The sequence below is a fragment of the Mus caroli genome, chromosome 14 (assembly GCF_900094665.2).
Source record: "Mus caroli chromosome 14, CAROLI_EIJ_v1.1, whole genome shotgun sequence".
Lineage (NCBI taxonomy): Eukaryota > Metazoa > Chordata > Mammalia > Rodentia > Muridae > Mus > Mus caroli.
The window spans coordinates 104,721,804-104,735,786 of NC_034583.1; the positions used below are offsets into that span (position 1 = coordinate 104,721,804).

The following is a 13,983-nucleotide window of genomic DNA, read 5'->3' on the forward strand; positions in this document are numbered from 1 at the left end:
TGGGGAAATCTGCATAACCTGTGTACCAACATTTTTCAAATGTCAGTACATGCCAGATTTTCCCAAGAATAACAGAACAATTTATAATGAAAATAAGCAGTAGATTTTCATTAACAGAGGAGAGGGAAATGAACAGATAGACTTTGATGCTGCAGCTAACTTTGGACAAACAGCTAATAGCATTGTTTTGATGTGATGTAAAATAATGTTAACAACAACGCTAAGCATTACTAAATATTTGTGTGATGTTGAATTTATTTTTTTTTATATTTGTCAAGCTCATACCTACTGTTAGAGACAGCATCAACCCTATCCCACTAAGCCAGACATTAATGGAATTTTCAGTGATGTAAAACAATCACTTTCTCGCTACCAATTTCTTTTTCCTCTTGGAAATGTAGACATTTTTCTTTATGAGTTATCTATTTATTATTGTTTGGGTTTGTAATATCTGCCACAGGCTCATTTGAATTTTTATAAGGTCTAATTGGCACAAGAAGTCCTGCAAAGCTGCCCTTTGATAGCTACAACCTGCTCTTTGTTTTCTGGCCCATGGTAGTGTAAAAGGTCTCTGCCACAGGATTCTGCTACTATGAACTCTACCACATCTTCTCCACCTCCTCTCATGTTTTGTTTAGTCATGCATTATGCTTATAGAGTCAAAAATAACTACTTGTTCTTCTAGCGCAATTATACTTATAGTTCCCTTTCAAGATAGAATAAATACGTGAGTGATCCCCACCCCCAACGCACACACTGATCAGTTTAAACTCTCAACTTGGCACAGGATCGATTCACCTGGACAGAGTTGCAGTGAGGAATTATCTAGATCAGGTTCTCCTGCGGGCATGTCTTTGGGGGATTGTTTCAATTGTTAAGTGACTGCGCCTATAGTAGATATCACAATTTTCTAGGCTAGTCTCTGAATTTTATAAAAATGAAGAAAGGTACTGCAAGAAAGGAGAAAGCAGAAGAATTGCATCCATTCCTCTCTGTTTGTGGATGTGGTATTATCAACTGCTTGAGTCTGTGCCTTACTTTCTCCTTAATGGTGGGCTGTAACCTTGTATTGTGGGCCAAACAGAAAAATAATTTCTCTCATAAAGTTGCTTCTGGTCAGGGTATTTTACCATAGCAACAGAAATGAATTAGAAATATATACATATTTATATGAATACATATGTATGTATACAGACATCTCAGTGGGACAAAAATTACTTCAGGCTTCTTGATAAATTCTTACAAACATAAGGAGTCCTGAGATAAAGGGAAAAAAAACTGTGAGAAATATTGAGCTATATCTGTAGATATAGAATTCAGCAACTTGTACTGTCATCTGATATAAATGCAAGACTGGCAAGATGTTAGTCTTGGCCACTTTTTTGTTTCTGTGATGAGACACCATTAGCAAGAGGGTGTTGGGTGCTTGACCCCAAGGTGGAATACCTTCTCCAATAGGAACACACCTCCTAATCTTTCACCAACAGTTCTACCAACTAGGGATTAAGTATTTAAATATATGAACCTATAGGATTCATCCTTAATCAAACCACCACAGTGGCTCAGTGGGTAAAGGGTCTTGTTTCCAAGCCTGGAGATCTGAGTTTGGTCTCCAGATCCCATGAATAGATGGAAGGAGAGATCCAACTTTACAAAATTGTTCTTTGATTTCCTTATGTGTGAATGTGCATATATCCCACCCCACATTAGGCACATGCATCCACACAATAATAAACAGATCATATTTTAAAGGCGATAATATATTTCAAGAACTACAGCTTTTAAATGCTGGCTTAGAGAAGACATAAATGTTTCCTGGATACAGAATGCAGTAAAATCATTGGCACCAGGTTCAACAGCTTGAGGAAATAGAGTAGTCTGAGTTTTAAGAAATAGCTACTCCATTTGGTAAGGAAGACTGCCAGGAATCTCTTGAACCAATCCTACGGTTGAGAACATTACCAGATTCCCTTTCTCTCTTCTTACCTTGTTGTCAGTCTTGGCAACTTTCGCATCTACTAACTGAGGTCAAGTATTTTGACTTCCTGTGAGTGTTCAGATCACATATTTTACTTTATTCAAATGTTTTCCATCTTGATCCCATCTTTGCCACTCAGTCATCAGTTTATTCCTGAAAGAGATGTAGAAAGATTGATCCATAGAAAACATCAATAGCAGCAACAACAGCAGCAACAACAACCTCCACAAGAACAACAACAACAACCTCTACAGCAGCAACAGCCTCTACCACCACCACCACAACCTCTACAGGAGCAACAACAGCCTCCACAACAACACCCTTAGCAGCAGCAACAACAGCCTCCACAACAACAACCACCTCAGCAGCAGCAACAGCCTCAGCAGTAGCAACAACAACAACAACAGCAGCAGCAGCAGCAGCCTTTGGCTTTGGATCCCCATCCTGTGCCTGCTTCTACAATTCCAGAGGAAGCACTTGCAGGACATGTCTGCACATGGCCTCAATTCCTGCTCTCTTGCTTGGGTTCATGCTTCTGAGGCAGCCAGCCTCTTGAGAGTTCATTGGCCAGCTGTTGGCACTCCCTCATCTCCATTGGCTATGTAGTATTTGACATGAGAGATGGAGGGATAATTTTTTTTCCCTTGACTTGTGGGATTCTCTTCTCTTTGGATTTTTTCATTTTTAATTTCCTTGACTTCTATTCTTTTTTCTTTCTCATAATACATATTTTTAATATCTCTCACTCTTGTTTGCCTATCTTCTGTTTCATCTAGTACCACAACTTTACTCTCTATATTATGCAAATTTGTACAAACAGCTTCAGTGTCTCCCTCAAAATTTTCAGTCAGTATGTACTGCTGAACTTCATTTCAATATCTGATTGGCATTTTAATCTTTACATTGATTGTCTAACTTTGATGTGGTGCCCCCATGGGCTGGCCTGTCTCTGTAAATAGTACCACCATGAACCCAGCTGCTCAAGCCTGGTCTCCAGATTCTACCTCTTTCTCTTGTAGTCTTCCAAGGAGCAGCCAACCAGTTTAGCTATTTTTCCAACATATGGATAATATGCTTTCTTGCAGCTGTGCATCCTACCACTGCAAGGATAGTTTGACATATAGGTGTAGACCCCTGGGCTTTACTGAGTTCCCTGCATGCTCTTGCCTTGGCCCTAGTGGTCTAGACTTTGCACATGTACTGCTGTGATCCACTAAAATGCTAGCCATGAACTTTTTCTCTTCTCTAGAAAGTTCTCTAATAGCTTTCCATTGCTCATCTATGGTCTAATCCTTCCTGGTGGCTTCAAGGCACTCTGTGATCTGCCTCCTGTCTTTTGGTGCACTGCTTTCTCCTCCTAGTCCCTTCAGGTCAGCAACCAACAAACATTTTACTAATTATTTTCTTGAGATAGGTTTGTGCATGCCTTATATCTTTTGTGTTTCAGGCCCTCAGAATTTACCAGATCCTCATCTTTCCATATCTGGCTCTTTCCTCACAAAAGTACCCTCTCAAATGCTGCCTTCTGGGTCAATGATTTGTTTCTTCTTCATCTTGTTTAAGCTTCCCCGCCGCAACAAAAAAAGCTAGAAAATAAATTTTGTCTAAATTCATTTGCATATACATATATTTAAATTTGTTACATGAATAAACATTATGTCTAGATTGAATATATTTTTTTTAATTCACAAAGTTTGAACAGGGTTATCAGGGAACATAAGCTCATTTTCCAGTCCCATCTGAAATTTACTCTTCAGTTTTTTCTGTGATACTTTACAATAAATCCTATTTATTTGCTTTCACTTTTTTCTTTTCTACAGATCCTAAAGGTTGTAACACAGAAACATGTATGGCTCGCTCAGTTCCAGCTTCAGTATCTATATCACATCCCAAAAATGTTGGCTCAATGGATCAGATTTTAATGAATTCAAGAGGAAATGGATAATATGCCAGAAAAGCCAAACATATAAAATCATATTTTTTTCCTGAGATAGCAAAATAGAAAATGGTGGCAGGAATTATGTTTTGGTTAAAGTGATACTATTTTGTTCAATCAAGTAAGAGAGCTCTAAGTTCTAGATTATTAAAATAATGAAAATTATCAACTAAAACCATTAAATTAACTACCAAAGTTGTTGGTTTATTTTTCTTTTAAAATACAGATTACATACTTAGTAAGAAATAGTTTTGTGTAGCTGTTTCTTGTCTCTATGCCATTTCTTTGTGTTTATTTTAAAACCTATTAGAAAAATTTTATTAAAAAATCTTTACACTATGTGACATGATTGTGTTTTTCTCTCTCATACACACATGTAGATGGTTGCTTGGCACTGATTTTAACTATTAAGGATGTACTTAATTAAGTATATTTTTAGAATTTGTATTGACTTTCAGAAAACAAATGAATGCAGGCTAAATTAGAATCAAGTCAACACATTGTGATGACCAAATTGACAGAGAGGGAAATAAAGGAAGAGAAGTTGAGAAAGCATTTTTTCATCCCGTGCTTGTCTGAGGAGAGTAGATTAATGACCAGTATGCTAATTTTTAGTGATACAGATTAATATCCCAGTCACTGTTTATTTATACAGATGACTAATTTCTGAAGAATTATATTACAAATCACAATGCATAGCATTTAAATGTCATTAAATCAATAACCCAGAGAACGTTTATTACACATTTTACTTCCTAAAAAAAAGTCAAGGAAATATGCAAATGAAAGACAAATTCATCATAAACATTTCCAAGGTGGAAAAATAGGTAGTTGATGTAAGTTTGTGTGACAGTGCACATTTAGTGGTCTTCAGCAGGTTAAAGGGATTGTTACATGTGGTACTGTTAAAGTCATTTGAAAGTGGTTTCTAATGGTTGAGATGGAGTCAAATTTTATTTTAATATATGTGTGGTAAAACTCTTGAGGAACTATTCTTACATTATATCCATCTGTTTATCTCTCTAGAGTGAAATGCATTGCATCAGGCACAAAGGAGCTTGGAAGTAACTGAGCAGTAATGCAAACTTTGTTGCAGTTACATAACCTGTGACTGGAGAACTCTGATGTGCAACAGTGTGAAGTTACTATAAAAAGAGCTCTTCAAAAAAAAAATAGCTCTTTAATCTAAACATACATGCTAAGCACCTACTGGCTATCCGTGGCTGGTTATCCACAGCTGCTTATTTGTGGCTGGTTGTCTGTGTCTGGTTATCTGTGGCTGGTTGTCCATGGCTGGTTGTCTGTGGCTGGTTATCTGTGGCTGGTTGTCTATGACTGGTTGTCATGGCTGGTTGTCTGTGGCTGGTTATCTGTGGCTGCTTGTCTATGGCTGGTTGTCTGTGGCTGTTTGTTATGGCTGGTTGTCTGTGGCTGGTTGTCATGTCTGGTTGTCTATAGTTAGTTGTCATGGCTGGTTATCATGGCTGGTTGTCATGGCTGGTTATCTGTGGCTGCTTGTCTATGGCTGCTTGTCTGTGGCTGTTTGTCATGGCTGGTTGTCTGTGGCTGGTTGTCTGTGGTTGGTTGTCATGCCTGGTTGTCTATAGCTGGTTGTCTGTGTCTAGTTGTCATGGCTGGTTATCATGGCTGGTTGTCATGGCTGGTTGTCTGTGTCTGGTTGTCATGGTTCATCTCTTTTCATCTGTTCCCCAACTCTAGATGGGGACAACTAGTCTTGCCTTGCAAATAATACTTCATATTTTGCATTTTAACATGTTCATAAGTATAAAAGACTAAAGTGTATTAAGGCCTAAAAGTTGTCTGTTTATGTTATGTTGGAGAACTTCTGAAAACTATTGTTTCATGATTGTTACCTATGGGGTCGATTCATCTTTAAAATAGGGAAAGTCCGGGAAGATTACATTTCTTTTGTGCCAAAAGCCACTCACATGGCTTTACTGACTTTTCAGTTTGTGAAATTTAATTTTATATCAGTATGACTTGACTTTACCTTCAGTATTTTATTTGAATTTAAATTCTTGGTTTACATGCCAGCAATCATTTGCATGCATAATAAAATACCTTCGATGGGAATGGGGACTGGGAAACCTGAAGTAAATTTTCTACACTTGTATTGTACCATGTAGTTATTCCAGAATGCTAAAGCTGATAATCAACCTAGATGAACATGAACTTCAGATATTCAAATACATTCCTCTGTGAGATTATACACACATGGCTTTATGTCAAGATTAAGTGAATTTTCCTATAAAGCTAGTAGGAATTATAATTTTAATCAAATCATAATTAGATTATAGTCTTTTCTTCATTCTACTCCACACTGAACATGAAGGAAGAAGTGATTTTGCCTTTGTAGGTTTAGTCTGGCATCCCTAGAAGGGGATACTTATTGAAATGCTAATGCGAAGTGAGGAAGGGTTCTGGCTGTTTGTTCACTAAGTTTCTTAAGCAGATGTGGGCAAATATTTGTTTTCATGGATCATTCCAGTGTACAGCACCAGAATGGAAAGGTAATGCTTACATGGAATAGATGTGGATTTTCTTTTACATGTAACAAAATTTTGTAATGTAATATATATATAGTATATATGTATGTATGTATGTATATATATATAGTATATATGTATAGCACATATGTGTATATGTGTGTGTGTGTGTACTGTATGCTAAAATAGAGAGAGAATAGACTAAAGTCACAAAATTGCTTATCCCTAGCATTAACAATGCTTTACATATTAGATGCAATACAAACTGAAAAAAAAATAAACCCGAATATTGTGATACATCGGTAACATTGTGAAAAACCAACACAACAATGCAATTTCATAATTCTGTTTTGTTTGTAATAAAATCAAAGAAGAAGAAGTCTAATGTAAAATAGAGTCTGGTTGTGTATGTTGTTCGTAAACTTATCTTTTAACTGTAAATCAAAGTTGTCAATAGAACAGAGTGAGTTCAGTAAAGAGATAATCTTTAGGTGCACTGCACTCAATCTAACGCTCTAATATCTTCTATTTAATGTTGTATTCACAAATTAAGTTAATTGCAAGCTATATAATGATAGATACTCACCCATAAACTCTATATATTCCTAAGTCACTATTCTATGAATATATGTCGCTAGAACCATTTTGCCTATTAAAAAAGTCACATACTTGATCATCATTTAGGGTTTCCAATAAATAAATAAATAAATAAATCAGTAAATGTATAGTACAGGACATTTTTATTGTCAGATTAGCAATATCCAAATATCATTCAACTGGAAGTCATACTGCTGATGTGGGCTACCTGAACACATCCACAGCATACCTTAAAAAGACAGTACAGAGAGGACACAAGATAGCACGTGATATGGGGGAGTCTTTTAAGCCAGTCCCGTTTATCTTAAAAAAATCAATTGATTTACAGACACTGCTATTTAAATACTAGCAGTAAATATAATTGCTTGTGACCGATGTCATAATTAATTTCCACATACAAGCACCTGAGAAAAGTGGCCCTGTGCTGTGGAGGAAAGAGCAAGTTCGGATGCTCTCTTCCAGTTCAGGTCCCAGCTCTATGTGCTTTCACAGCTGCTCCTCTGGGTCCTGGAAAGCAGCATGCTGGATGAGATGTAGCCATAGGGTTGGGGTGTCCTCCTGGAACACTTGCTGATCTTCTTTATGATCAGAGAGAGAATGTTGCCTTACCTGCCCTTGTAGAATTTCTACATCTGGCATGCGAGAGTCACCTGAGCTCCATGTTAAATACAGATTGCTGGGCTAAGTCATATGTCTCAAGTACTCTGGCGGCCTGCATTTGCCGTCATCCAGACCAGTGTCAGGCCACTTGGGAGATTCTGGTATGACTGGGGGCTCCAACACACTTCATTCCCTCCCATATTCACCAAATTGCTAGAATATATGTGATACCTGTTCTGGGTACTAGAACAGCATATGAATCCGTGAGTCCTGCCTCATTAGCAGTCTAGAGTTTGTAGTCCTCTGTTTGATGCAGTAGCCTTTCAAAGCAGTTACCTTTGATTGCAGGGTAGATGCACCCTGAGATTTCACACAGAGGTCTGGAGTGCAATTTCAATCAGTCTTGGGAAACTCAGAATGCACTTCACCGCATTCTTCTCCCTCTGAGAGGACACTTGCACAATCCAGGGTGGGGTTCTGCCTGCCTAGAAGTCACTCCTTATATATTTACTTTCCATTATTTCAGTTTTACTTTTTCCTCCATTTTTTTTTTTAAATAAGATACTCAAGAGGTGATTTGGTTAGTGAAGTATGACTGTGGCCTTTTACAACCTAATTAGAAATAACTATGAAGTTGTTGCTATGGGAGATAATTTTATTGAGTATATTTTATAATTAATTATATATCAATATAGTCAAGTGCCATTCATTGGTCTAATTATAAAATGTAATTACTAAGATAGTCATGGCCGTTTACTGCTCTTTAATAGCTAGGGTTTGGAATTTCATTTGATCTTAGTGATTACACCACTCCAATCCCTTCCCTTTGATTAGTCTTTCTTTCCTCGTGGATGTATTAGATTTGCTCAGCTGGCCCTGGAGCATCAGCTACTTAGGTAATAAATAAAATATCCCACAACCAGGCTTTGAAGAAAAGATCAAGAACAAAAATGCAAAATGGATAACACGGTCACTAATTATTGTGTTCAGGCAGCACCATCCATATTTCTCATTTCTTAACAAAGCATGCCAATTTACAAGGAGTGTGGCAGTGGCATATCTTAGATTTGTTTATGTATGGAAATATTAAGAGGTCTGTGGATTATCAGACTGTTCTTTGGGGATCTATCCTGCCTTAGGAGTAACTATTACATAATCTATAAACTCACATTTTGAAAATAAAAGATGGAAAAGCTGTGAGAATGCAGTAGCTAGGAAATCAATTACTAAATGCTATTGTGTTTATATGTATTGAACTCAGGATATGAAACAAAGTGAACTTCATATCAGCCGATTATGAATAGCTATGTGATGAAAATTAGTCAGAAAATTAGTCTGTATAACCAGCCTTTGGTTTCTGTACCTTTTAGCCAGTTTAGAAACTAGGAAATATATTCTAGAAAGTATATGTAATGTGTGTGTGTAGTGGTATTATCATGTGGCCATTCCCCTTGGAAGATTTAGTTCAGCAGACTGTACTTTTGGACTTATGTCTGGCTAGTTATGATGTATTATGCACATTTGCTGCCTTTGGCAGACAGACAGACGGCTTGGCATAATTACTAAGCCTTCTCCTTTAACTTCACTGTGTTACAGAGACCCTGGAAACCCTCATCAGACAAGCAGAGAATTACACCAGTATCCTTTTCTGCAACACCTACCGGAACATGGCCTTGGAGGCTGCTGCTTCCATTCAGGAATTTTTCACGGATGTTGGACTCTATTTATTTGGTGCGGATGTTAATCCCGAGGAATTTGTAAACAGATTCTTTGACAGTCTTTTTCCTCTGGTCTACAACCATCTTATAAACCCTGGTGTGACTGACAGTTCTCTGCAATACTCAGAATGCATTCGAATGGCCCGCCAGGATGTTAGTCCATTTGGCAACATTCCTAAAAGAGTCATGGGGCAGATGGGGAGGTCGCTGCTGCCCGGCCGCACATTCCTGCAGGCGCTTAATCTGGGCATTGAGGTCATCAACACCACGGACCACATACACTTCTCCAAGGAGTGCAGTAGGGCCCTCCTAAAGATGCAGTACTGTCCTCACTGCCAGAGCCTGATGCTCAGTAAACCCTGTATGGGGTACTGTCTCAATGTCATCAGGGGCTGCCTGGCCCACATGACTGAGCTTAATCCACACTGGCATGCTTATATCCGGTCTCTGGAAGAGTTGTCAGATGCGATGCACGGAACCTACGACGTTGAACACGTGCTCCTGAACTTCCACTTGCTTGTTAATGATGCCGTGTTGCAGGCTCACCTCAATGGGCAGAAATTATTGGATCAGGTAAGACACATCTAATTTCTTAGAATGCAAAATCTAGGTAGGGTACACACAAACTTCTTTGATATTCTGTTGTTATACTCTTCACATTTTTATCAGCAAAACAAGTTCATTCTCTAAGAAACAGTCACAAAATACACTGATATACCTGGATTCAAAGTATTGCATTCCATCTATTTTACCCCAAAATTTTGATCAGTCAAAGCAATACTTTAGTCATTAAGTAGACAGCTTCTTGAATGGTTCAGTTAAGCTGGAAGAGTTTACATTTTAATCAAGAATATCTGTCTGAGTCCGAGTGCAAAGTTAACTAGCAATATGAGATGAAGGAAGAATTTTAAGCCTCTGGACCTCTGTATCCTCAGTGATAAGAAGAAAACGCTGTGGAAATCATCTGAAGCACTGTTTTGGAGAAGGCATTATTTATGCAAGCTGTCTGTCCAGTACTCATTGTGAAATGACGGGCTGATGTTGTTAGAGGTTTGTAGCGCCCTAGCTTTTAGAATGGGAAAACACTGATTATGTATCCCCGAAGTTAAGGTTTGATGCCGTGGTGGGTACAAGCATTGCTTAAGAGTCTGACAGAGTGATGGAGTGGACAGTTTGTAAAACCTGACCAGTGCTCTCTCCTACGGTTTTATTTCTAGCAACCCAAGGATCTTTTGAGAGAAAACCATCAAGCAAGTGCTACAAGAGTTTCCTCTTTTCAGCTTCCTATAGAGCTATTTAAAAGTATCCTCAGGCTCCTTCAGTAACGCTTCTCATATCTCATAGAGTGAAGTAGGATATGCTGTGGATGATTCTCCTAAATCATTCTTTCTGAAATAAAACAGATACTCTCCAGTGCCAAGACAATCCGTCTTTCTGAACTGACATTGATTTACTGACCTGAAAAATATTCTCATCACATGGTCTGTATGTCAACTCTTCACTCTTGATAGAAAGCGGACCAGAAAAGTTTGGATATTACCACCACCTTCCATGTTCCCCCCCCCCCCCCCACCCCCCAGTGGCCTTTATGAGACTCTTTGGTGCCTTCAGACAATTAGCAGTGGCGCCCTCTGGTGGCTGCATTATCAGCATGTTGCATGAGCACTGGATTTCAACTCCAGATTGCATTCTGTTGGGTGTGCCCACCCAGTGAACAAGTTTCTTTTAACATTTTACAGTTAGTGATCAAAATAATGGGTTTCATTATGATGTTTTCATGTATGTATGTATGCATGTGTATTTATGTATGTAAATGTGTATATATGTATGTGCATATGGCTGTGTATCTATGCATGTGTATATATATGTATGAGTATGTGTATGTATATATATGTGTGCATTTGTGTATGTATATGTATGTGTGTATGTATTTATGTATGAGTGTACATGTATGTGTGAGTGTATGAGTGTATATATGTATGTATGTGTATATATGTGTATGTATATGTGTATATATGTATGTGTGTATGTATGTGTATGTATGAGTGTGCATGCATATGTGAGTATATGTGTGTATGTGTATATGCATGTATGTGTATGTATGTATATGTGTGTATGTATGTGTCTGTATGTGTGCAGGTATGTGTGTGTATATGTATGTATCATTGTGTCTTTTTCATATTCACCTTTCAATGCCCTCCCTCTTTTTGCTTGTTCTTAACTTGATGTAATAAACTTCATTTTGTTTTTTGGTCCTCTCTTCTTGATTTATGTAAATCAAATACAAGATAGACCTCTGAAAGGACATACACACAATAGTTTTATAGTTTTAAATTTTGGACAGGAAATAAAATATCCATCTTACAATGTCAAGTATGTCCAGAGAGAACATATGTACTAGAAATCTGAAGCCAAGTCTAGAGTACAGTTTATATTTATAAAAGAAGTTTCCCTATTATTTTTATGTGTATGAGCCTTTGGCCTGCATATACGTGAGTGCACCATGAGTGCACAGAGGTCAGAAGAGGGCCTCTGCAAGTAACAGATGTTGTGAGCTGCCATGTGGGTGCTGAGGTTCAAGCCAAGTTCCTCTCCAAGAACAACTGCTGTGAAGTCCTGAGCCATCTCTTCAGCCCTCGGGCTTTAGTTTTAATTTGAGGTATGCCAGTTAAAATTTGGGCCCAAGATCTCTGCTCTATGTAGCAGAATTGATATTCAAGGCCAAACTATATGAACAGTGTTGAAGAAGGAGCAATGCAGTGCTGAGAAGAATGTATATTCTTTTGCATTTGAATGAACTATTCTATAGATGTCTGTCAGGTCCATTTGATTTATAATGCCTTTTCATTATTGCTCTGCTTAGTTTTTGTCTGGATCACCTATCAATCGATGAGAGTTGGGTGTTGAGGTCTCTTACTAGTAATTTGATATGTGGGGTTTGATATATGATTTAAGCTTTGGCAATGGTTCTTTTACCAGTGTGGGTGCCCTTGTGTTTGGGGCAATAATATTCAGAATTGAGATATCATCTTGGCAGATTTTTTTTCCTTTGATAAGTATGAAGTGTTCTTCCTTGTCTGTTTTGGTTAATTTTGGTTGTGTGTTTCTTTATTTATTGAGTATTTTTTGCATCAATGTTCATAAGAGAAATCTATTGTATTAGGTACTAGAGTAGCTTTGTAGGCTTAGTTCTTGAGTTCGTTTGCTTAGAAAACTTTGTCCTGGCCCTTTACTCTGACATAATATCTATGTTTATTGCTGAGATGTGTTTCTTGTATGCAGCAGCATGATGGATCCTGGTTTTGCATCCACTCTGTCAGCCTGGGTCTTTTTATTGAGGAATTGAGTCCACTGAAGTTAAGAGATATTAATGACCACTGATGGTTATCTGCTGCTATTTTGATATTGGTGGTATGTGTGTGTGTTTGTGTGTATGTGTGTGCTGTCCTTGTTTTTGTTGGTATGGAACTACTCATTTCCTGTGTTTCCTTGGATGTATTTATCCTCCTTTGGTTAGGGTTTTCCTGCTAATATTTACTGTAGGGATGGCTTTGTGGATGGATATTGTTCGAGTTGGAATTTATCTTGAAATGATTGCTTGTCTCCATCTATCTCGACCAATAAAAAGCCAGAGGACAGGGTGAAGAGCTTCAAAGGGCTCTACAAGTATGAACTCACAACTGCAGTTACCTGCACTGGCCTTTTAAAATCTGTCTTTCCAGCAACTACAACCATCACCCTTTCTTTCGTTTTTTTCCCTTCTTTCCTTCATTCTTCCTCCCTTCTGCCTGCCGTCTCTGTGTCTGTCTCTTTCTCTCTATCTCTTTTATATATTTTTAGTAGATAAATTTGCTCTCTGACAATTTCTCTCTCTTTTTTTTGCTATTCATTTTTATTAGATATTTTCTTCATTTACATTTCAAATGCTGTCCTGAAAGTCCCCTATACCCTCCCCACACCCTGCTCACCAACCCACCCACTTCTGCTTCCTGGCCCTGGTGTTCCCCTGTACTGGGGCATATGAAGTTTGCAAGACCAAGGCCCTCTCCTCCCAATGATGGCAACTAGGTCATCTTCTGCTACATATGCATCTAGAGACACGAGCTCAGGGGGTACAGGTTAGTTCATATTGTTGTTCCTCCTATAGGGTTACAGACACCTTCAGCTCCTTAGGTACTTTCTCTAGCTCCTCCATTGGGGGCCCTGTGATCAATCCAATAGATGACTGTGAGCATCCACAAATTTCCCACACATCCATAAACAATCCTGACCATTTGTACCCCCACCCCCACTCATAACCCCCACCCCCATTCTGTCTATCCTTCCTTCTTACTACTTTTTCACACATTCATGCCTATCCATTTGTTTTGTGAATCACTGAGTTTACCTAGGGCCATCAGTTTGACTGTGAGCTTAGAGCTATATGTTGAAACTCACAGACAGTGCTCCCCAGAATCTATCAGTAGCACCCAGTTCTCTCAGAAGTGGGTTTCTGTGCACCTCTCTCTTTTCCATGACTGACTGTTGACAAAGCCAGTTTCATGTGTTTTGCAAATTGTATCTTATATCTTGGGTATCCTAAGTTTTTGGGCTAATATCCACTTATCAGTGAATACATATTGTGTGAGTTCCTTTGTGATTGTGTTA

General features: G+C 38.3%; 1 protein-coding gene across 3 annotated transcripts in view; it reads left to right on the forward strand.

The window, feature by feature from the left end:
- Gpc5 (glypican 5) overlaps window positions 1–13,983 on the forward strand; it is a 1,353,471-nt gene that overhangs the window by 254,478 nt on the left and 1,085,010 nt on the right. For all 3 annotated transcript variants that reach the window (XM_021182017.1, XM_029469205.1, XM_029469206.1), the window contains exon 3: window positions 9,215–9,909. In XM_021182017.1, the coding sequence (XP_021037676.1) occupies window positions 9,215–9,909 (695 nt within the window). The remainder of the gene's footprint in view (window positions 1–9,214; window positions 9,910–13,983) is intronic.